A 22,500-nucleotide genomic window follows, 5' to 3' on the forward strand; every position below is an offset into this window, starting at 1 on the left:
ATGTGGGGATGCCTTGGCGAGATGTTCATCTTCATGTTGAAGGCTCTGGAGGAGATACCGTAGCTTCTCCGCTCCGGGGAAGTACTGGACGACGAAGGGTACTGTCCATCGTGTCCCGTGTTTGTCTTCTGAGGAGGTCGGTGCGGTTTTTCGCTGTGGCGCGTTGGAACTGTCGATCGATGAGTCGAGCGCCATATCCTGTTCTTATGAGGGCATCTTTCAGCGTCTGGAGGTGTCTGTTGCAATCCTCCTCATCTGAGCAGATCCTGTGTATACGGAGGGCTTGTCCGTAGGGGATGGCTTCTTTAACGTGTTTAGGATGGAAGCTGGAGAAGTGGAGCATTGTGAGGTTATCCGTGGGCTTGCGGTACAGTGAGGTGCTGAGGTGACCGTCCTTAATGGAGATTCGTGTGTCCAAGAATGCAACCGATTCCGGAGAGTAGTCCATGGTGAGTCTGATGGTGGAATGGAACTTGTTGATATCACCATATAGTTGTTTCAGTGATTGTTCACCATGAGTCCAAAGGAAGAAAATGTCATCGATGTATCTAGTGCTTAGCATCGGTTGAAGGTCCTGTGCGGTGAAGAAGTCTTGTTCGAACCTATGCATGTAGATGTTGGCATATTGAGGTGTGAATTTGGTCCCCATGGCTGTTCCGTGTAATTACAATAATATATACATATTGACTCACTTGCCAGAGGAAACAGTTTATTAAATATCACTGAGAAGACAGACAAATATTTTTGCTTTGCAGGACAAGCACCAAGAATGCTAAATTTCAAACAATCACAACAATGCCCGAGTGATTCTCTCTCTCGCCGATGGAACAACGGCCACCTTGCGCCTACTTCACTAGAGTAGCGCTCCCAAGAGCGAGAAAAGGAAACTGCTGCTTATCCCCTACCTGGCAGCCTTTCCTGAGTGGGCGGTTTCGAAGCGCCCAGGGTACCCTCAGTTCTAGACTCCGGAATTATGGTAAGGGATATTTAATATTGTGACTTAGTCAGAGATCATTGGTGAGAAATTGAAAAGATCAAAACGGACTCCAATGGAAGTCAAAGATATATATATATATATATATATGTTAAAACATCAAGGTCAATCACCAAACACCAGGAAAACAACACACAATGCCTTATGCTCTTTAAGACTATAGCTATGGAAGGAATACTAAAACGGACGCATCGGAATTCTTACTTTATACAAGTTTACCAGTGTCTTAAACTATGAAAGGTGCATGCAAAAGCCCCCCCCCCCCCCCCTTTCCCCCAAAGCCTCATCCACTATGATGATCTCGGGAACTTCGCGAATTACCGGAGGGTACTCACAATCCTAGTTTAAATTGCTCAGTGGGCTTCGGGCTGCGTGCTGGAGACGAACGAGAGGCAGGCAGCAACAGGAGAAGAGAGAGAGGAGTGCTGCTATGCTGGTCCGAAGAGAAAAAAAAGAGAGAGATGGCCGGCCTGACCATCCTTTTATATTGTAAAACTTGAATTTTTTTCCTGCCAACTCCGCCCCCTTGCAACCGGCAGTTCCACAGACGAAGGCTTGCTAGTGTTATCTGTAGCTGCGATCTTACAGTCCATAGAGACCAGATGATCCCATCCCAGGTGATAGGTCTCTTGCTGTCCTTTATTGTTCCATCGGAGATCGTTTAATTGTTTTCCCATTATGGAAATGGGCTTCTCCTCGCTCTGGGACAAGGCCATTATCACCTGTATTGAGTCCAGACCAGGTGTATAGTCTTGCTGCCGGCCTGGTCTGGTGATGTTGTCAGCTCATTTTGTGCTGCTGATAACGTGATCAGCAGTCCGTCTGGTTTCTGGCTGCTTGCAATCTTTGGACTGGGCCCCTTCACACACACACACACACACACACACACACACACACACACACACACACACACACACACACACACACACACACAGGCTGGCTGAGCTCCCTGGGAAATTTTTGGTCAAGTCCTGCAGCCAAATGTGGCCACTTTCACAGTTCTTTAGGGTTCAAGTCCTTTTCCCAGCTCATAAAAAGGCCTGAGTTGCCCGAAAAACGTACACTGGGTAATTAAAAAAAAGGCTTGAACATATTACTTTTGTTTGCAGAGAATGGGTGCCTGTGTATGAATGCATGTTGCTTCTGGCAAATGTAAATTAGCCACATTACAAGCTTGACTGATCATCTTAAATTGCTTGTTAGGGTAGTTATTGCCACACTCAGGACAGAACAGCAAGTGCTCTCCAATCACACAATTGCCAATCTCAGAATCGTATCCAACAGTAGGTTGTTTAGTTTTGGGTTTTGCAAGTGCAGTCTGACAGAGTATAGTGTGCATTCTGTCCATCACGAACACGTGAAGGAACATGTTTGATTCAACCGGCCAATCACTGGGATGTATGGTGCATGTACCTGGCTTTGCACTGGCACCAAGATTCATACATGATGTTGTTCAATTGTGTGGTAGGTGGATTGTCTTTTTGGACTGTTAGTGGAGAATACCATGTGTGTAGTCATTATATAGGAGCAGTGGGAAATGGCTTCCTTTACCTATTGTTGAAATTTTTGAGATACTTCGCCTTACCATGGTAATTTTTGATAGACCAAACACTTTTCAGGTTCAAAAATTGCATCCTTTGGACCATTTGAGAGTTTTCACAATATACAATTAACAAGATCTGATGAAGACAGCCATTGTCTTGCAATCCATTTCCCTGTCGAGCTTTAAAGGTGAGCAAATGGCTAGGGCCCTATTTATAAGATTGCTGAAATGACCAATCTTATAGTGTGTGAGGCTATACAAATCCTAACTGTGTGTACTGATAGGTAAAGGAAGGCTTGCAATATACAACAGTGGAGTATCCCTTAGCAGATTTCTCATCTAACACATCAAGGAAAGGGAGTGCATTAGACTGCTCCATCTCAAAAGTGAATTGAGAATATGGAACATGTTACAATATATAAAGCAATCTTCACATATAGCTGTAGATTCAAATATTGCAAATGCATCATCTATGTATCAATTTCTGAACAAAACGTCTCAATTTTGAGTACCTCTATTAAGTGCCCCTTAACCTTCACTACAACCCAAGATCTCCACTGAAGTCCCTCATACTTGGTACCATTCTGGCTAACAACCTCTGTACTCTTCAAATCCTCAATATCCTTCCTAAAGAGTGGTTTTCAGATTTTGTCCACAATAATCTAGAGGTATAACCAGTAAAGATTTAGCAGACTTCCTTGTATTCAGTTCCCTGGTTACAAAACCAGAATGCACTACAACCCCTTAACTGTTAAATCTCTTAGTACTGAGGCTTCTCCTCAAGAACTACCCCACAGCCGGGTGTCAGGGACACAGACTTTATTCAGTCTACTTGCTCCACACCCAAGCGTTGACTGCCCACTCAGGGCAGTTCCCACCCAGCTCACCCCACATCCCAGGTCACAGATGCGTAGGTTAGAGGGATTAGAGGGTAAATATGTGGGGATGGGGGGGTAGGGCCTGGGTGGGAGTGTGGTCAGTGCAGACTCGATGGGCCAGGTGGCTTCTTTCTACACTGTGGGGTTTCTATGATTCTATGACATGGCCCATTCCCTTAAAGGGAACATACATAACATTAACCACCTCAATTTGTCCTGTCAAGTTCAGGCAAAAACAGAAAATGCTGGAAAATCTCAGCAGGTCTGACAGCATCTGTGGTGAGAGAATAGAGCCCACGTTGAGTCTGGATGACCCTTCATCAGAGCTGCTTTTATCTCTCAAATTCAAGGATTTGTGAATACACAGCACCAGATTCCTCTGCTCTTGCACCTCCCTCTTAAAATAGTACAGATTAGATTATACTGTCTCTCCTGTGCTCCTTCTCCCAATGTTCATGACTTCACACTTGACTGCATTAAGATTGCGTCTGCCACGTGGCTGCCTATTTCATCAGCCTGTCCATGTCCTACTGAAGTCTGCTATCATGTGCACAATGATGCCAAGTTTGGCAACATCTGCAAATTTCAATATTTGTAGTTCCTGTACCCAAAGTTCAGTTCATTTATGTAATGAAATATGAAAAACAATGATTCCAATAAAGGTAAAGTCGCCATAGTCCCAGATGACCATAGGCTACTTTCTCCTTTGAGAGGGAGAGCTGACTGGTGGTGATTTAACCTGAGGATCACCACACTTCAGGCAAGGGGCAAGATTGGCAAGGCGGGGCCTTCGTGAATAACCTCGCACTGTTGGCGCCACTCTGCATCGTGAACCAGCCATCTAGACAACTGAGCTAACTGACTCTCAATGATCCTAATGGGCAATAAATACTGGCCAGTCAGCAATGCCCAAGTTCCTCAAATGAATAAAAAACCGCTGAGGCACCCTACTGTACACTTCCCCACCCATCCCTCACTCACTCCAACAGAAATCATACATTCACCATTATCTGCTCCTATACCTTCATTCCTTCCTCCCAACTGATCCAGAGGTCTCCTCGTGTTAGGAAGCATGCCACAGCATGTCGGGCGAGGTGATGGATCCAACCTTCCTGACGCAGCTGGGTCATAATAGCATCAATCCACGGATAGCCAGTTTTCCCCTCTGCCCATTTAGCTAGCGAGACAGGATTCTTGTCCCAAGGTATACGCACACAGATTGGATTTCCCTCCATTTTGTCAAAGCGTGGGTTATTTGTTGCTGCTGTATAGAAAAACTCACGCCACAGAAGCTGGCCGTAGAGAGAAAGCGGTGGCGAATCGGTCTTCTTTATCTAAAAAGAGAAAAACCCAAAACAAATAATTTAATTTATCTGACAACAGTGTCAATTAACAGCCAAACTGATAAAAGTAGAAATGGCTGAATGGGGTAGGTTTAAACTAATTGGAAGTGGGGTGGGGGGGGGGCAGGGCGGGGGGGGGGGGGGGAGTGGGGGCAACAAATAATGGAGTGTTTGGAAGGAAATGCAAGGTGCACAGGGGCCCACAAATGACAAACAGCACAAGTACAAGTAACTCAGAAATAGAAATGGGGTAATGCAAGACAGACCAAGCTGTGTTTGGATAAATGCATAAAGCATGATAAGCAAGTTTGGTAAGCTGCAGGTCCAAGTAGGCATATGGTATTATGATATAATGACAATTACAGAGACTTGGCTCAAAGAAGATGAGGATTGGGCATTTAATGTTCCTGGCAACAATATTTAATGGAGGTCGTACACTGATGGGAGTATAATATAGGAAGAAGTCTCACAACACTAGGTTAAAGTACAACAGGTTAATTTGGGATTACGAGTTTTCGGAGTGCTGCTCCTTCATCAGGTGAGTGGAGAGTTGGGATGAAGGAGCAGTGCTCCAAAAGCTTGTGATACCAAATAAACCTGCTGGACTTTAACCTGGTGTTGTGAGACTTCTTACTGTGTTTACCCCAGTCCAATGCCAACATCTCCATATCACAGTATTATATAGCCCAGAGGCAAATTACTAAAAGATGTAAACACTACAGTGTAGTTGTAGAGACTTCTATTAACCTAAATCAAGCAATAACAGTGTGAAATGTAAAAAGGGTGAATACTCCCTGAAATTATGAAGGGAACCAGTTTGTTTGTTCCCAGCCCAACTAGGGAGGCAGTAGTATTGGATTATCATCTGGAGAATGAAGTGGGGAGCATTTGAACAACAATAATCACAATATCATTCAGCTTAGAATAAAACAGAAATGGAAAAGGACAAAGAAAAGTCAAGTGTGAAAATACTCAAACTGGAAGAGAACTAATTTCAGCAAGCTAAAAATGGATCTGATGATTTGGAATACTGAAAGGTAAAACAGTAAATGGCCTTCAAAGAACAGATAGTTCAGGTACAAATGTTGACACATTTGACACACCCAGTGCCTGGGTGCTGTTGCTTGTCATTGTCCGCCTCCCCCTCTTCCTGCTTGGCAGCCTCCTCCCCAATGACGCCTGGCTGGTCGGCCTCCATGTTCTCCTCCTCCTCCTCCAAAGGTCTCCTTGCTGCTGAGCCAGGTTACGTAGGGCACAGCACATCACCACAATGCAGGATGATATCAGAGGCTATATTGAAGGGCCCTGCCAGAGTAATCCAGGCACCTGAACTGCATTTTGAAGAGCCCTATGCACCTCTCCACTTTTGAATGGGTGACAGTGTGGGCCTCATCATATTAGGTCTCCGCATCAGTCTCAGGCCTCCACACAGCCAAGTCCAAAGCGGGTACCCCACGTCCTCCACGAGCCATCCCTGCACCTGGGCTCCTCCTCAAAGACCTCTGGGACATCAGAACTTCTCAATATGAAGCTGTCATGCACGTTGCCGGGTTGTCTGGTGCAGATGTGTATGATATTCAGCTGATGGTCAAACAGCAATTGCACATTCATTGAATGGAAGCCCTTTCTGTTCATGAATCTTCCTGGATTCCTGACCGGGACCTTGAGGGTGATGTGGGTGCAGTCTACAATCCCCTGCATTCCCAGGATGGCTGCGAATCCTGCAGCCCAAGCTTCCTGCTGGGCCTGGTCCAGGTCAAATTTGATATACTGGCCAGCCCGGGCATACAGGGCATCCATAACCTCCTTGACATACTTGTGGACGGATGGTTGGGAACTGCCACAAAGGTCTCCACTGGCTGTCTGGAAGGACCCGGTGACGTAAAAGTTTAAGGTGGCCGTTACTTTCACAGCACCAGGGGTGGGTGCCTCCCCTACCACCCCTGCAACTCCACCCCCCTCCCCCCCCATGGTCTCCCCTCTCCCCTCCCCCCCCCACTGTGCCCCGAGGTGCCAGGTCCTGCAACAAATGGCACAGATGTCGCACTGTCTCCTTTAGGAGCTGGTGCCGTCGATGTCCGACAGTTGCCCAAAGGACAGTCGCATTTAGAACTGCCGGGGTCTCCGCTCCCTCTTTCTCCTGGGTGAATGGCAGCCACCGGTGGCTGTCTCCCTCTACTCCTGCGAGTGGTAAGGCGTGGGCCTCCTCTGCCCGCAATTCATCCTTCTGCTCCTCCTCCTCAGCTCCAGCAGCAACCAAAAGAACAGCAAGATCAATAGGTTGCAAGGCAAAAGCCATCTCGTCAATCTGAAGGGGGCCGGAGAAGGATTTGAGGAAGCGGAGAGACAGATGGAGAGGTTAAAGAACTTTGCTCGCTCCCAGGCCAGCAACACACACTCCCCATGCACCCCCCGGCCCCCCCTCCCCCCAACCACAGCAACATACACTCCCCATACACCGCCACCGCCCCCCCCCCCCCCCCACAGATACCCAGCAACACACACTCTCCATATGGCCCACAGCCCCCAGTAACACACCACTCCCCATAGCCCGCCTCCCACAGACCCCCAACACCACACACTCCCCATACTTCCCCCACAGATCCCAGAATGGCAACACAACTCCCCACCATTGCCCCCCACTCACAAACATACCCAGAACCCTTTAGTGGCCACAGACAGTGCTGTTTGACAAGTCCTGAGGCTGCAGCACTGCCACTTCAGAGAGTTTCCAACCCATCCACCACCTGCAACAGTGCTTGTTGCTGCCTGCACTAGGACCCAGAGTCAGCGCTCTGACCCAAGGTTAGCACTCTGAGCCGGGTCCGTGCTGAGAGTTCAAAGTCAGATGCTGTGAGCAACAACAGCCCCCCATCCCCTCCCGCACACTTGCAGCCCCCCCGACCCGAAATGCAATGTGGCCGCCACAAAACAACGCCCTCAGAGCAGCAAGGAGCAGTTTGAATGTGGAGACTTACCTCCTCGTTCACCCTCACTGCTCAAGCACCTGAATCTGACTTTTATAGAGGAGGCATTTTCCACAATGATTTCGGCTGTAGCGAATGAGGTGGTTCAGGCAGGTGAGCTGGGACGATTGGGAGTGAAACTCACTAATGACATTGTAATGAATGCAAATAAAAATGCAAATTGACGTTTTGCCCGTTATGGGCGGACTCCCAATCGTGCCAATTCTTTTTGGTAAATGGGAATGGCGCAAAAACGGGCGCCATTCCCGGCATTGTGCCCGATTTTATGACATTGTCCCACCGCAAACCGGACGCAATATAAAATTGTTGTAAAATTCCCCCCATAGAGACTAATATGAAACAGGAAAAAGCTTATAGTAAATGCTAGATTCACAATCTTGCAGGAAATCAAGTTGAATAGACAAAGATGAAGAACTGGAAAAGGAGAAAAGGTGGGCAAAGAGTCAAGGAATAGATTCCCTCACCAACCTAAAATGCCCATCATTTAGACTGAGTGACATTGAGCACTGCCAACCTTAAGGTACTATATTATTTTTTATCCTATCCAATTTCTCTGCTTGGTCCTCCTTTACTGTGTCATTGGCAGAATCCTCTTTAATGAAGAGCAATACAAAGTACTCTTAATACCACAGCCATGTCCTCTGCCTCAACAAGATATCCCAAAATGGGCCCACCCTTCTTTTGAAGAGAATAGGTATTAAAGAGCTGGAAGAAATAGTGGATGTATTAATTTTGATCTTCCAGAACTCCATAGATCCTAGTACCCAATGAATTAGTGAATGCAATCCCACTGTTCAAGGAAGGAGAGAAAGAAAAATGCATTAATGATCAGTTGGCTAGGCTTCAACAATAGGGAAAATGCTAGAAGTTTTTATTTGGCATGGCAACAGTTACTTAGAAAATCACAATATGATTTGGCATACTTATTGTTTTATGAAAAGAAGATAAGGTTTGACAAATCTATGAGTTTCATTAAGGGTGTAACTAGCAGAATATATTTGATGGATATAGCATATATGGATTTTTATAAGAGTTTCAGTAAGGTTGTACACCGGATTAGAATTCACAGGGTTGGGTAATAATAACATGTTTTCTGTGAGCCAAATCTGAAAGTAGGAATAAACGAGTAATTTTCAGGATGGCAGGGTGGAACTCGCAGACTGCTGCAAGGATCAGTGCTGGGACCTCAGTTAGTTACAACAAGTTACAATGGCAATTAGAGATGGGCAACAAATGCTGGCCCAGCCAGTAATGCCTACATCTCATGAAAAAAAAAAGAAAAAGAAAAGCCTGTCCAAGATGACGCTGGAGCGAGGTGACTTCTTGCAAGCTGTGTCCAGCGTACCTTGTAATTCTATTTTCACTTTCGTCTACGCTTCTAAAACTTTATTCTAATGCTCTTAAACTCTCTCATTAAATTGATCTTTCTCTACACCCTCGCTATGACTGTAACCCTACATTCTGCACGCTCTCATTTCCTTCTCTATGAATGGTATGCTTTGTCTGTATAGCTTGCATGAAACAATACTTTGAGTATACTAATACATGTGACAATAATAAATCAAATCACTTTATCAACAATCGCAAAATTGATGGGATTGATAAGCATTAGACAACTCCCAACAGCAAATAATTCCAATGCTCAAGACAGAAACTTAACTCACTTTTTTATATAAATCTGTTAGTTTGAAGTAGAAGAGCCGACAGGACAGACAACCAAATCGAAGGTAGGGACTGAGGCCTGTAGGACTTGCCAGCAGTGAAAAGGCATTCATTCTTGGTCTTTCAAAGCTTGCTACCCATGCCTGCAAGAGAAATACAAGTGATAAAGTGTCCTATATTACTGATGAAGTGTCTATTTATAGAGCCCCCATCTGCCCACTGGTCTCCGCTTGGCATCAATAGGCAAGCTACTCATATTTGACTTATGTTCCCTTAAAAGCTTTCTGCTTTTTTGACTGGGACTATTTTAAAACTACTGAGCTAATGAGTCATTTTTCTCATGTTGAAAAAATGGAGTTTAAGGATCTAAAAGGTTTTTTTTAAACTTACCTTTCTTTCCAAATGCCTTTCAAGTCGAGTTAAAGCCTCTGTTTCTCCACCTGGCCACACAGCACAATCCAGACCTTCAGTATCAAAACCTAGTTTGACAAATGGTCAGGGATCAATACAATCAGACAATATCCAGGATTCAACTTATGGTTAAACAGTTCGACTTTGACTGGACAAATAGTTATAGTTCAATTACTGTATTCAAAACCTTGCTTTTGTTGGTTGATCTAATCAGTTTAGAAAATTAAAAACTCTGCCTGTTATTTTGTTCTGCAACAATTGTTGTTCAAGTCAAGGTAAATCAATCGTTCACAAGAAAATGCTGAGAACTTGAACATTGCAGGAGGTCATTATTTAGCCCCTTGAGCCTGTTCCAACACCATTTCAATGACATGATGGCTGATCTGTGATCTAACTCATACGTGGTTTTGCCTCGAGTCCCTCATTATCTTTGGTTGACAAAAACCTCAGACACAGATTTAAAATGAACAATTATAAAGTTAATAAAAGTTTATTTATTAGTCACAAGTAAGGCTTATATTAACACTGTAATGAAGTTACTGTGAAATTCCTCTAGTCGCCACTCTCCAGCCCCTTTTCGAGTCAATGCATCTAACCAGCACATCTTTCACAGTGTGGGAGAAAAACAGGGCACCCGGAGGAAACCCACACAGACACGGGGAGAATGTGCAAACTTCACACTGACAGTGACCCAAGCTGGGAATTGAATCCGAGTCCCTGGTGCTGTGAGGCAGCAGTGCTAACCACTGTGCCACCGTGCATCAAACATCACATTCCATTTATGGAAAAGAGTTCCTAACTTCACACTTGAAAGGCCTGGCTCTCATTCTTATGTTACATCCCCTAGTCCTAGACTCCACAAGCAAACAGTGTCTCTCTCTATACCCTCCCTGTTCTCTTTAATGTTGTGAAAACTGACCGCATCACCCCTCTCTTCCAGAGAATACAACACCAGTTAATTAATCTCTCCTCATAATTTAACCCTTGGATTTAGCTATAATTCCAGTAAATCCAAACTTCATTCCTCCAAGAACAATGTATCCATCCTGAGGTGTGCTTCCCAGACCTCAATACTGAACTCCAGGTATGGTCCAACCAGTGCTTCGCACAATTGTTGCATACTTCCTGTATTCTGGTCCTATAGAGCCAAATTCAATTCAATTTATTGTCCATTGGAAATTCCTTTCCTCATCCATTAAAAAATATCTAATAAAAGAAAGAAAATTACCCTATCACATAGGTCTAACTAATTAAATATATATTAAAATCTATTCCAGTACATCAACCAATGGATGAAGCAGTAAAACCACAAAAGTGACTACGAATAAGGGATTGAAAGAATACAGAAGGGGATGGGCGAATCTTGAGGGCATATCATCATCCTTTCATCAGCTCCTGTTAAAAGTTCTTGCAGAGAAAGGCACAAACAAGTTCAAGAACCGATTTGTCCTAAATCTGAGGAACTGCAACCTTTTCCCTGAGTGCATCCAACAGTAATAATGAGACAAGGGGAAGATTCTCACTGTTCATAATATTATTTACTTTTGCCAACAGCATTGTAAACAAGTGAGAATCACCCATCATTTCATTTGCCTTTTTGATTATTTTTCTGTTCATAACATTTTAATGATCAATGTACATGGACTTCCCTCTCCCACCCCCAAAAGACTCTTTGGACTTGAACTATTTCCAGTTTTGCACCATTTAGAAAGTATTGTTCTATTTTTTTGAGATAAAAAGATGGCCTCACACTTGTCCCCACTAAACTGAAATATATTTACCTGTTCATGATTTTTGAAAATATTGCTCACAGATGATGTGCATCGCTGGCAAGGCCAACATTTGTTGCCCATCACCAATAGTTCTCAAGATGGAAGTGGTGAACCACCATCATGAACTGCTGTGTCCCTGTGGCGTAGGTCTACTCACATTACAGTTAAGAGAGGATGTTCCAGGATTTTGCCCCAGTGACAGTGCTTCTCCACCACCTAAAAAGGACAAGAGCAGCAGGTCAAGGGTTTGGAAGGTGCTACTGAAGGAGCCTTGGTGAGTTGCTGCAGTGCACCTTATAGACAGTACATACTGCTGCCCACTGCTGAGACAATGGTGGCAGTGGTGGGGGTGCGCTGAATGTTTAAGGCAGTGAATGTGATGCAAATCAAGTGGCTGTTTTGTCCTGGATGCTGTCAGGCTCCTTGAATGTTGGATGTGCACTCCTCCAGGCAATTGGAGAACATTCCATCACATTCCTGACTGATGCTTTGTCGATGGTGGACAGGCTTTGTGGAGTCAGGTCAGGAGCTATGTTAATTCATCACAGGCCTACCAGCCTACAGCCTGCTCTTGTAGCCAAAGTATGTGTGTGTCCAGTCCAGTTACGTTTCTGGATAATTGGATAATGGTAACCCTTAAGGTTGTTGTTCATTTAATATATTTTATTTCATGCTTTTGTCTACACTGCTTAGAATGTCGCCAAACTGTGTATCATCTGCAAACTTGGATTTGTGGGTCTCTAATCCATCACGAGTCATGAATAAATATGGAGAATAGTTGAGGCTCTCAGATCCCTGTGGGACACAACTAGTCATACCTCTCCATTATTGCTACTGTATCTCCTGTTGCACAGCCAATTTCCACATCAGGTCAATAATTGACCTCCAATTCCATAATCTTTGATTTTGGTCAAGTCTCTTATGAGGGACATTAATCAAATGCCTTCTGAAAGTCTATCCCAGTAACATACATAGACATTCCCTTGTCCACTACTTTGATCACCATTTCAAAAAATTCTAATCAGATTCTTCTGAGGTGACCCATCTTTCACAAATCCATGTTGACTCTTTGATCAGAAACTCCTTTTTATGATTGGCAAATTTGAAGACCACACAAAGATTGGCCAAGCAGCAGAGAGTGTAGAATAGCTATAATCCCCAAAATTATATAAATGGGTTGTGGTGGAGTGGGCAGTAAGTAAAGTGGCAGATGGGTTTTAACACAGAAGTGTGAGGTCACGCATTTAGGGTGGCACAATTGCACGTGGGTGGCATGGTGGCACAGTGGTTAACACTGCAGCCTCACAGCACCAGGGACCCAGGTTTGACTCCAGTCTTAGCTAACTGCCTGTGTGGAATTTGCACATTCTCCCAGTGTGCATTTCCACCCACAGTCTGAAAGATGTGCAGGTTAGGTGCATTGACCATGCTAAATTGCCCCTAGTGTCCCAGGATGTGTAGGTTAGGGGTAAATAGTGGCGTTATGGGAATTGCACCTGGGTAAGATGCTCTGTCAAAGAGTCAGTGCAGATTCAATGGGTCAAATGGCCTCCTTCTGCACAGTAGGGATTATATGGTTTAGGGAGGTCAAACAGTTATAGAGAGTACACAATAAATGGGAATATACTAAAAAGGGTAGATAGAGTGAGAGATAGTGGCATACAAGTACATAGGTCCCTAAAGGCAGAAGTTCAAATAGTCAGGGCTGTAAATAAGGCATATGGAGTGCTCTCCTTCATTGGTAGAGGTATAGAATATAAAAGTAAGGATATAATGTTGGAATTGTAAAGAACACTGGTGAGGCCCGACTGTAGTATCGTGTGCAATGCTGGTCACCACATTACAGAAAGGACATAATTGCTCTGGAGAGAGAGTGTAGAGGAAGTTTACAAGAATGCTGTCAGGGCTAGAAAAGTATAGCTATGTGGGCAGATTGGATAATTTGGGGTTATTTTCCTTGGGACAAAGAAGGCTGAAGGGTGACTTGATTTAAATCATAGAAACCCTACAGTGCAGAAGGAGGCCATTCGGCCCATCGAGTCTGCACCGACCACAATCCCACCCAGGCCCTACCCATTTTACCCGCTAATCCCTCTAACCTACGCATCCCAGGACACTAAGGGGCAATTTAACATGGCCAATCAACCTAACCCGCACATCTTTGGACTGTGGGAGGAAACCGGAGCACCCGGAGGAAACCCACGCAGACACGAGGAGAATGTGCAAACTCCACACAGACAGTGACCCGAGCCGGGAATCGAACCCGGGATCCTGGAGCTGTGAAGCAGCAGTGCTAACCACTGTGCTACCGTGCCGATTTAGGTTTCAAAATTATGAGAGGAAGAGTTAGAGTGGACAGGATAAAATTGTTTCCCTTGGCGGAGAATTCTGGAACCAGGGACTTGATTCAAGTGGCAGGAGGTGTAGAGGAGACATGAGGAAGAACTTTTTTTTTTTACGCAGTGGGTGGCGGGTGTCTGGAATTCGCTGCCGAGTTGGTGGTGGAGGCAGAGATCCTAAACTTTTAAAAAGTACCTAGATCTGCACCTTAAATACTGTAAGCTACAGAGCTATGAGTCTGGTGCAGAAAGGTGGGATTAGAAAGGGCACCTGGGTGTCCATGGGCTGGCATGGACAAGATGGGCTGAATGGCATCCTTCTGTGCTGTAACTTTCCTATGGTTCCAAAGTCCTTCATCACTGTATATGCTCTAGTAACCTATCAGCAACAGATGCTAGGCTAACTGGTCTACAAATCCCTTGTTTTTCTTTCAACTTTCTTGAAGAGTGGAGTGATACGTACAATTTTCCAATCTAAAGAAATAGCTCATGAACCAAGAGAACTTTGGAAGTTTACAGTTAGAGCATCTGCAATGTCTTCCTTTTAAGTCTGGGATGAAGACTTGTAATTCTTTTGTGCCATTATTTCCTTTGCTACTGTTGTTTTCTCGACATTAAGTTTGGCAATCCTAATTCAATATGGTTTCCTTGTGATGTCATTCATTTCCTCTACTGTAATTATTCAATATGTCCACCATTTCCTTATTTTCATTTACAATATCACCATTATCAATTCTCAAGGCGCCCACATTGATCTTGATCACCGTTTACAAAAATCTTAAAAGTTTCACATCCCTGAATGTTTCTTCTCATATTCATTGTTTGCAGCTTGCCATTTGTTTTCTCACCTTCATTCACGTACACTCAAGAATCTTTTTCAGTGGAAATGAGAGAAGAACAAAAATGAAACATTGTTGCATTATTTAGTTGAGATAGAGCCTAAGTTTGTCATGCATACCAAGCTCCTCCAGCGATGGGACTCCATATTTCTCATTATGATCATCCAATACCAATACTGTACATTTTCCAAGTCTTCCCTCACTAATGGTTTCCACTGGTGGCTCTGGAGAGTCCAACTGACTTATCAGAGTTTGGAACCGTTTATATGTTAGTGGGGGTTGTCCTCCATTCAACTCAATTATTCTGGAAGAGATAACATGAATTTGGCAAATAACATTTAATATTTCAGACAGCACAAACTGAGTTTTTGAAACTACCTAGTTTGAAAGGTTGCGATGGGTGTCTGAAGTTGAAAACTCATACTTGAGCATTTCTAAACCAATATACCAAGATATATCACCAAATCTAGCTTCTGTTTGTCCAACATGAAGAATACACACTCTCACCACAAGTGGCAACAGCTAAGGTGTATTAACCTCCAAGTGTGTTTCACGAGTAACAGAAACAGAATATGCTGGAAATACTGAACAGGTCAGGTGGTATAAAAAGAGTTAACTTTTCAGGTCTATGACTTTTTGTTACAGTTGGAAAAAGTGAAAAATGTGACAGGATTTAATAAAGTACATTGGCAGGGAGGGAAGAAAATGGAAGATCTGTTAAACACTGGAAGGTCAGAGATATTAAATATACAAAAGGGATGACAGTGCAAGGCAAAGGAGATTATAACAGCATGGGTAAAGAAACAAAAGATGGTCCGTTTAAAATATGATTTAATATATTGTTTCACAATATTGCCAGTATTTAATCAACTGGTAGAACAGTGGATACCAAAAGAGACCCTGCATTACAGACTGCAAAGGAATTTGGATTTAAAGGCCATACCAGAAATAGTCATAAAAGTCTTTCAAAAGTTGTAACAGAAAAAACATTTCAATGATTTCCAGATGGTTTTTCATATTTACAAAGAAATGTCATACAATGAGATGTGATTTGGCAGAGAAGAAAAAACTGGAACTACAGGAACCGAGAGGAAAGGTTGGAGTAGAGAAAAAAGTTACTTGAGTTGAGGTTGCCACGTCAAAATTATTATAGACAAAGAGCTGTGATTTTTCCCATTGAATGGCTGAATCAATTTACTGAAAATTGGGAAGAAAAGCATTATTTGATGAATTAATATTTAGCACTGAGCCTTTCTAATTATACTACTGTAAGATATTTAACATTGAACTCTGAACTCAAGTTTTTGGGTTTAGGCATTCATTAGGTTTTAAAATCTTAACAGGAACTTGCTTGAATCTCATTGCCAACACATTAAACATTTTGGATAGTCTTTACAGTGCCAAACATTCTCTACCTCTCCAATAGTTTGAATATTTAACCGAGTACATACTTATCTAGGTCATACAATGTGTGTGAAATCTTGACAGTGACCTCAACTCCAGCCTCACTAGCCAGCTTCTTAATGGCTGCATCTCGCTCCTTACCATATGGTTCAGAATCGTACTCGAATGTCAAACGGTTAATATTCCATTCCTGTTAGATTAAGTAATGAACCCATTAGAACAAACCTGAACAAACTGGAAAATGTTCAAAAATATTTGCAACACTATTAAAACTGTCCTTCTCATGTATGCCATTATATTTGAAGTCCAATACCTCGCTCTTAAACATGATTAGTTTTTTCCATGCACTGCTGCTCAATTGTAAGATTTGGCGATCTGAGGAATTGTTCCAGTTCCTGGCTAGGTGGCCGGAAAGAAGAAACTTGCTCATCTTCAGCTCAAAGTCAAAACATTTTCCAGACAGAATTTTATTTTAAATTTTTTACAAACATTAACTGATGTAAAGTAAATTTAACAACTCATATTCTGGTCTTGTCTGATTGAAGTTTTTCAATCCAACTCTGGAAAAACTGGAAATTGCACAATATCAGTTCGGTTTGCAGCATCAATTTAATTAAGAATACTCCAGGTGATGCTGATATCCTTGTGATCAGTTTTGTCATACATCACCCATGGACTTCTTTTAAAGCAACAGAAGGAAGGGCGCTCCTCAGTGACTTGTTCAAAATATTATTGGAAAGGTATTGAAAAGTTAACATTGTTTTGTGATTCCAGACAGCAAGAGGAGAAAACATCCAAAAAATCCCTGGTTCAGTCAATGCTACGATACTGGTTGGTGTTGGGCTAATTAGTATGGCACTGGCTGTCAATTACAGCTATCAATGTTCATCTTCAGTGCAACCATGGAGGATATTCCCAAGTTGGAAGCTGCATTGGAACAGACATTGTAGTCCCTTAACACTAAATGAGCTGGGAAATGAACCAGAATCTAGTATCCTGTTAAAATCATAACTTGCGATCAGTGGATAAGACAAACTATTGGCAGGGAGTGGCCATTAAAAATGAGCCAGAGCAAAATGGACAGATGTTGAACCTGGGAGCTGAACTGATCCAAACTGAGGAAATTGACTCAAACTAAGGACCAGTCAACTTAAATACCAATGATATTTGAGAACAGAATTTGACGATGACAATTTGGAAAAGTCATAAACTTCCAAAATCGGAATTAACATTCACAGAACAATGCTTTGGAAGCTTTTGTTACTGGCAAAATTAAATCTGCAGACTTTGTGAAGTTATGAAGACTTGTTGGATGTGCTGGGAACCACTGTTCACAAATCCTTACCTACCACTGTATTCTCTACATCAGAAAATTTAAGTAGTTAGATGAGAAGGCACAAATAGAAGAAGAATATAAACTCTGGAATTTTAAAGAAATATACTGGAAGAGAATATTAAGATACTGAGAAGCTTAGTTATAGTAAGTTTAGAAGAGTATAATATGTTCAAGTTTTCTATGCGACTAAGAAAAACTTGCCTTGAAAAGCCTGGGAAAGACATCAGCAGGTTGCCCACGTATAACAAACAAGCGGGAGTTCAGCTCCAAAAGCCTAGCATCTAGGTCTTCCAGACACTGCAGCAGGAATCTGAAGGATAGAAATTCAGCATTTGATTCCTTTCTTTTACTTTGGAAACAGTAGCAAAAATCTTTAGCTTAGTCATTGTGCACAGCCTGAGCAGAGCACGGAAAGGAAATATAGTGTGGAGGATCACATGCTAGGCAGAACTAGCCGATATTCCTTCTGTTGTGGCACATCAAAGGAAACTAATGGGTTCAGTTACTAGTGCTCAAATGTCCAGAGCATGTTCTCTTTTCTGCACTTAACACCAAGGTGACATTACAAAGTCCATTGCAATGGCATGAATATGTTTTTCATGTCAGAATTAGTAACGTTAATGTTATCACAGTTTAAAATGATCACCTACACACACAGATGGGCAAAATCCCATGTTCCTTCCTGCAAATGCAGACAAGGAAGGCAATTAACATTTACTAAGGTTTAAGTACTTAGTTTAGGTTAACAGTCTAATAACCTCCAACATGAAACTTGACCAGAATGGAGTAAAGACAGTTCCACACAGTTTCTTGGAAACTTATTTTCGAAAGGTTGAATTTAAAAATTATAGCTTTTCTCATAGAGTATCTATTACAATGAACACAATTGATGCCAGCACTGAAAGAATTAAGGCATCCATATAACAATTGTGTACAATATTCATCACTCATGCAAAATCACTAAAGAAAATCTGATCATTTATCCCATTCCTGTGTGTGAGACCTTTCTGTGCACAAATGGGCTGCAACAAGTGCAATAATGATGGCACTTCAGAAGTATTTAATTGGGGGTGTGAAGCGTCCTGAGCGTTCGGAGGTCACAGAAATTGTTATATCAATGCAAGTTCTCTTTACTTGAGTTCCATCCATTTATGGACTATTTGATGCAAAGATTAGATGATGTGATTGAGAGTGGAGAGGGGTGGGGCTAAGCTTTCCACTGGATGGAGTCATACCTAACACAAAGGAGGATGGAGGCCAATCCTTTCAGCCCCAGGATATCACTGAGGAATTTCAGGCCAAATCATCTTCATTAATGACCTTCTCTCTATAAAAGGTTAAAAATGGAGATATTGCTCTGAAACATTCCATTTGCAAGTCCTCATATAATGAAGCAGTCTTACACTGTTCAGTGTAAGATCTGGGCAGTATTCAGGCTTGAGCTGCTAAGTGGCAAATAAACAAACATTCATGTGACACAAATGCCAGGCAATGATTATTCCAGCAAGATGATCAAATCATCTTCCCTGGTATTCAATGAAATGACCATCTCTGAATCCCCACCAATGTCCTGGAGATTATCAATGATCAAAGCATGCCTCTTCTGTGTGACATTTCACAGCTTTACAAGTTTACATCCAAGTTGGATAGTCAAGTCACAGCACTGTCTACTGTTAGGTGGATCACTTTGAATCCTGTGAAAAATTTTCATAGGCCACATTCATTCATAATATGAAGAGTCTGATCCAGGTGAACATAGTCACATGGTGGGCTGTCCTTTAAATTCCATTTGTGGAGGTGGTGTGGTGTCCTTGCATGGAGTGCGGACCACTGTTTTTGAGGGAGACTAAGCTCTGGAGACTGTCAGATCACTCACCAGATATTTGTAATATCGACGTCAGCCGACAGATTGCGTCAGTTATCCTTTTTGTCAAAATCTGCATTGCTCAAAGCACTTGTTGTACTCCAGAAAGGTGAGAGAGATTTATGTCATACATTCGTTAGCTTCTGAAAATCTTCAGGGCTTGGCTTCAATGTCAAACTCTTTCAGCATTTTTGCCTTCGGGCACACATCAGGAAGTGGGATTTTAGGTAGGAGCCATTATACAGGTGTTGACTTCAGTGTACCATTGATTATCCACATTGATGTGTTGAGGACAAGCATTATGTATGGCTGTTTTCTGTGCAGACCAGGGAACAGTATTCTACATAAGAACACAGCTAACAGTATGAAGATTCCAAGCACTGGATCCCCAGTTGGTGCCTGCTGGTTTCCCGATAATATTTACAATAGTCTCGGAAATTTCTGTGACCTTTTCCAGGTATTGACAGTTTGTGAGGCTGTGGTCCAGAGTAATTCAGAGGGTCTCAAGGAATGGTTTATTCTTGACTGGTTTACTGCAAAAGGAAAACTGAAGTTTGTTGTCTATTTGTTGGTTGTTGAGTTGGAAAGCTGTGACTGTAGTCTACCCCGTTTTTAACTATTGTTAATGCAGCCCAAAAATCTACTGGTGCAGCATATAAATACTGCAGCTACAAGAGCAGGCCAGAGGCTAGGAATTCTGCAATGAGTAACTCAACTCCTGATTCTCCAAAACCTGTCTACTATCTAAAAGACACAAGCCAGAAGTGTGATGAAATACTTTTCTTTTACCAAGATGAGTGCAGTTCCAACAACACAAGACACTCAAACACTACCTAGGCAAAGCAGCCCACTTGATAGGATTCTCATCCATTATCTTAAATATTCACTCCCTCCAACACCAGCACACCATGGATACCAGGTGTACAAGACACTACAGCAACTCATCAAGGCTCCGTCGATAGCACCTTCCTGACCTGTAACAGCTACTATCCAGAAGATCAATGGTAACAGGCACATGAGAACACCCATCACATGCAAATCCCTCTCCAATTCACACGTCATCCTGATTTCAAAGTCAAAATTTATTTATTAGTCACAAGAAGGCTTACATTACACTGCAATGAAGTTACTTTGAAATTCCCCTCGTCACCACACTCCGGTGCCTGTTCAGGTAAATGTACTTAGCCAGCACGTCTTTAAGAGCACCTGGAGGAAACCCACGCAGACACAGGGAGAACGTGCAGACTCCGCATAGACAGTGACCCAAGCTGGGATTCGAACCCAGGTCCCTGGCAGGCAGCAATGCTAACCACTGTGCCCCCCACATTTGGAATTATATTGCAGTTCCTTCAGTCACTGGGTCAGAATCCTAAATTCCCTCTATCAGACCACATGCACTGTAGCAGATCAAGACAGCAGCTCACCAACACTTTCTCAAGGGCAATATTCCATGATCAAATAAATGGGATTGATACTCTACTACCAACTGAGCTTGGCTCCTCAACCCATTTCTCCACCGTATGTCTGGCTAATAGAAATGTGAAATAAGAACAGAAAGTTCTGAAAATTCTCTCTGTGAAGAGAGGAACAGTTAAATTTCAGGCAGAACTGATTCAGGTTCAGAGATCGAGGTTTTAAGTAATTGCAGAGGCTAGGATGTGGGGCCAGTGATGGAAGAAGAAAAATAAAGATTTGTAGTAGACAGGAGTGATTCAATGACGAAAAGGATGTTGGTGCAAGGCAAAATGAGATGGTGATGGAATAAGTATAGAAACAAGAGATGGATCTAAGAGGTATAAATGGGAATAATAGAATTATCAATAGCTTTCAGCAGGAAAAGAGGGCAGAGGCTATGATCTGAAACTGTTGAACTCAGTGTTGAGTCTGGAAGGCTGTAAAATGCCTAATTAGGGGGTGAGCAGCCTTTCCTAAAGTTTACTTTGAACATAAATACATTCTTCAGTATTCCAAAGCGATAAGCTTGATAAGCACATTCCAAATGCTTTTGGCCTTTTCCCTCTTCAACACTTAGATCCCAAGCTATGTACACCATCCTCAAGGTCCAGAACACTCGCACTCTCACACCAAGCCTGAGCTTGTGACCACCTTGCTCACTCCACATCGTACATGATTTCCAACCCAATAGTTCACCCTCTCATTGGTTTACAGCATCTTTAAGCAAATATGACAGGATAATCACCAGCATATTCATGCCCTCTCTACTCACATTCTCCGTACCCAGCCCATAGTTACTGAACTATCAGTCTGCATCCAGATCTCAAAGAACAGCAATATCAGAAAGTCTTTCATATGTTGTTTCAAATCAATGAAATTTGGCTCCTCTCACATGGCTTGCATTTCTAAGTAAAGCATTCAGTTCAGCAGTAAAAGGATTAGCAGTACATGTACATTAGTTGGCTGCCAGATAGAACTATTAATACTACTTGGAAAGGCTCAGATGCATAAAAGTACTTACATAAGCAGCATGCCTTACATTCAATGTGACTTTATAATTAAGACTAAAATTACCCATGTCAACTAATTATTTCTTCTATCTTCATTATCTCATAATTCAATTTACAGTCTTCACCACAAAGCACTTTAAACATTCATTAAAATATTTTTTTTAATGTACAAACCTGTTTTTGCTCTCTGATTCTGTATTTATTAAATTTTATTTTTTATGTCCTGCTTATTCCACAGAACATTTTTTAGAATTATATGGCAACCCATTAAACTAGTAATGCAAGAGTCCATACAATAGGAAAAGGGTAACTATTTTTGCCTCCTGAACCTTTCTGGCATTCAATGAGATCATGGTTGATCTACACACTAACTCTTTTCTACTATAATAGTCAGCTGAAATGTTGGGACTGTTTTGACTGGTCAGTTTAAGGGGTGTGTTTGTGGTTGGTTTATTAGGTGGGCAGTGCCTTGTGAATGGTGGAGGCCCATAGGAACAGAGGGGACTGGAGTGCATGACACACATGCTGCCAATGGTTGGTGATGACAGGCTGGGGTAGAACAAAAAGAGCGGAAGGCAACAGAAGCTGAATAACAAATGTTACCCTGGCTGGAAAGAATATTTTTTCAGTGAGGGATAGAATTGGCAAGAGCAAGGCAGAAAG

At 42.5% G+C, this 22,500-nt stretch overlaps 1 protein-coding gene across 1 annotated transcript in view; it reads right to left on the reverse strand.

The window, feature by feature from the left end:
• Positions 1-22,500, reverse strand: part of LOC144511919 (cryptochrome-1-like) — a 97,613-nt gene that overhangs the window by 51,859 nt on the left and 23,254 nt on the right. Inside the window, exons 2-7 of the mRNA XM_078242375.1 lie at positions 17,710-17,818; positions 16,220-16,362; positions 14,888-15,072; positions 9,798-9,886; positions 9,410-9,550; positions 4,438-4,749 (exon numbers count right to left, since the gene is read on the reverse strand). Coding sequence (XP_078098501.1) covers positions 4,438-4,749; positions 9,410-9,550; positions 9,798-9,886; positions 14,888-15,072; positions 16,220-16,362; positions 17,710-17,818 — 979 coding nt within the window. The remainder of the gene's footprint in view (positions 1-4,437; positions 4,750-9,409; positions 9,551-9,797; positions 9,887-14,887; positions 15,073-16,219; positions 16,363-17,709; positions 17,819-22,500) is intronic.

Source organism: Mustelus asterias, chromosome 25 (assembly GCF_964213995.1).
Source record: "Mustelus asterias chromosome 25, sMusAst1.hap1.1, whole genome shotgun sequence".
NCBI lineage: Eukaryota > Metazoa > Chordata > Chondrichthyes > Carcharhiniformes > Triakidae > Mustelus > Mustelus asterias.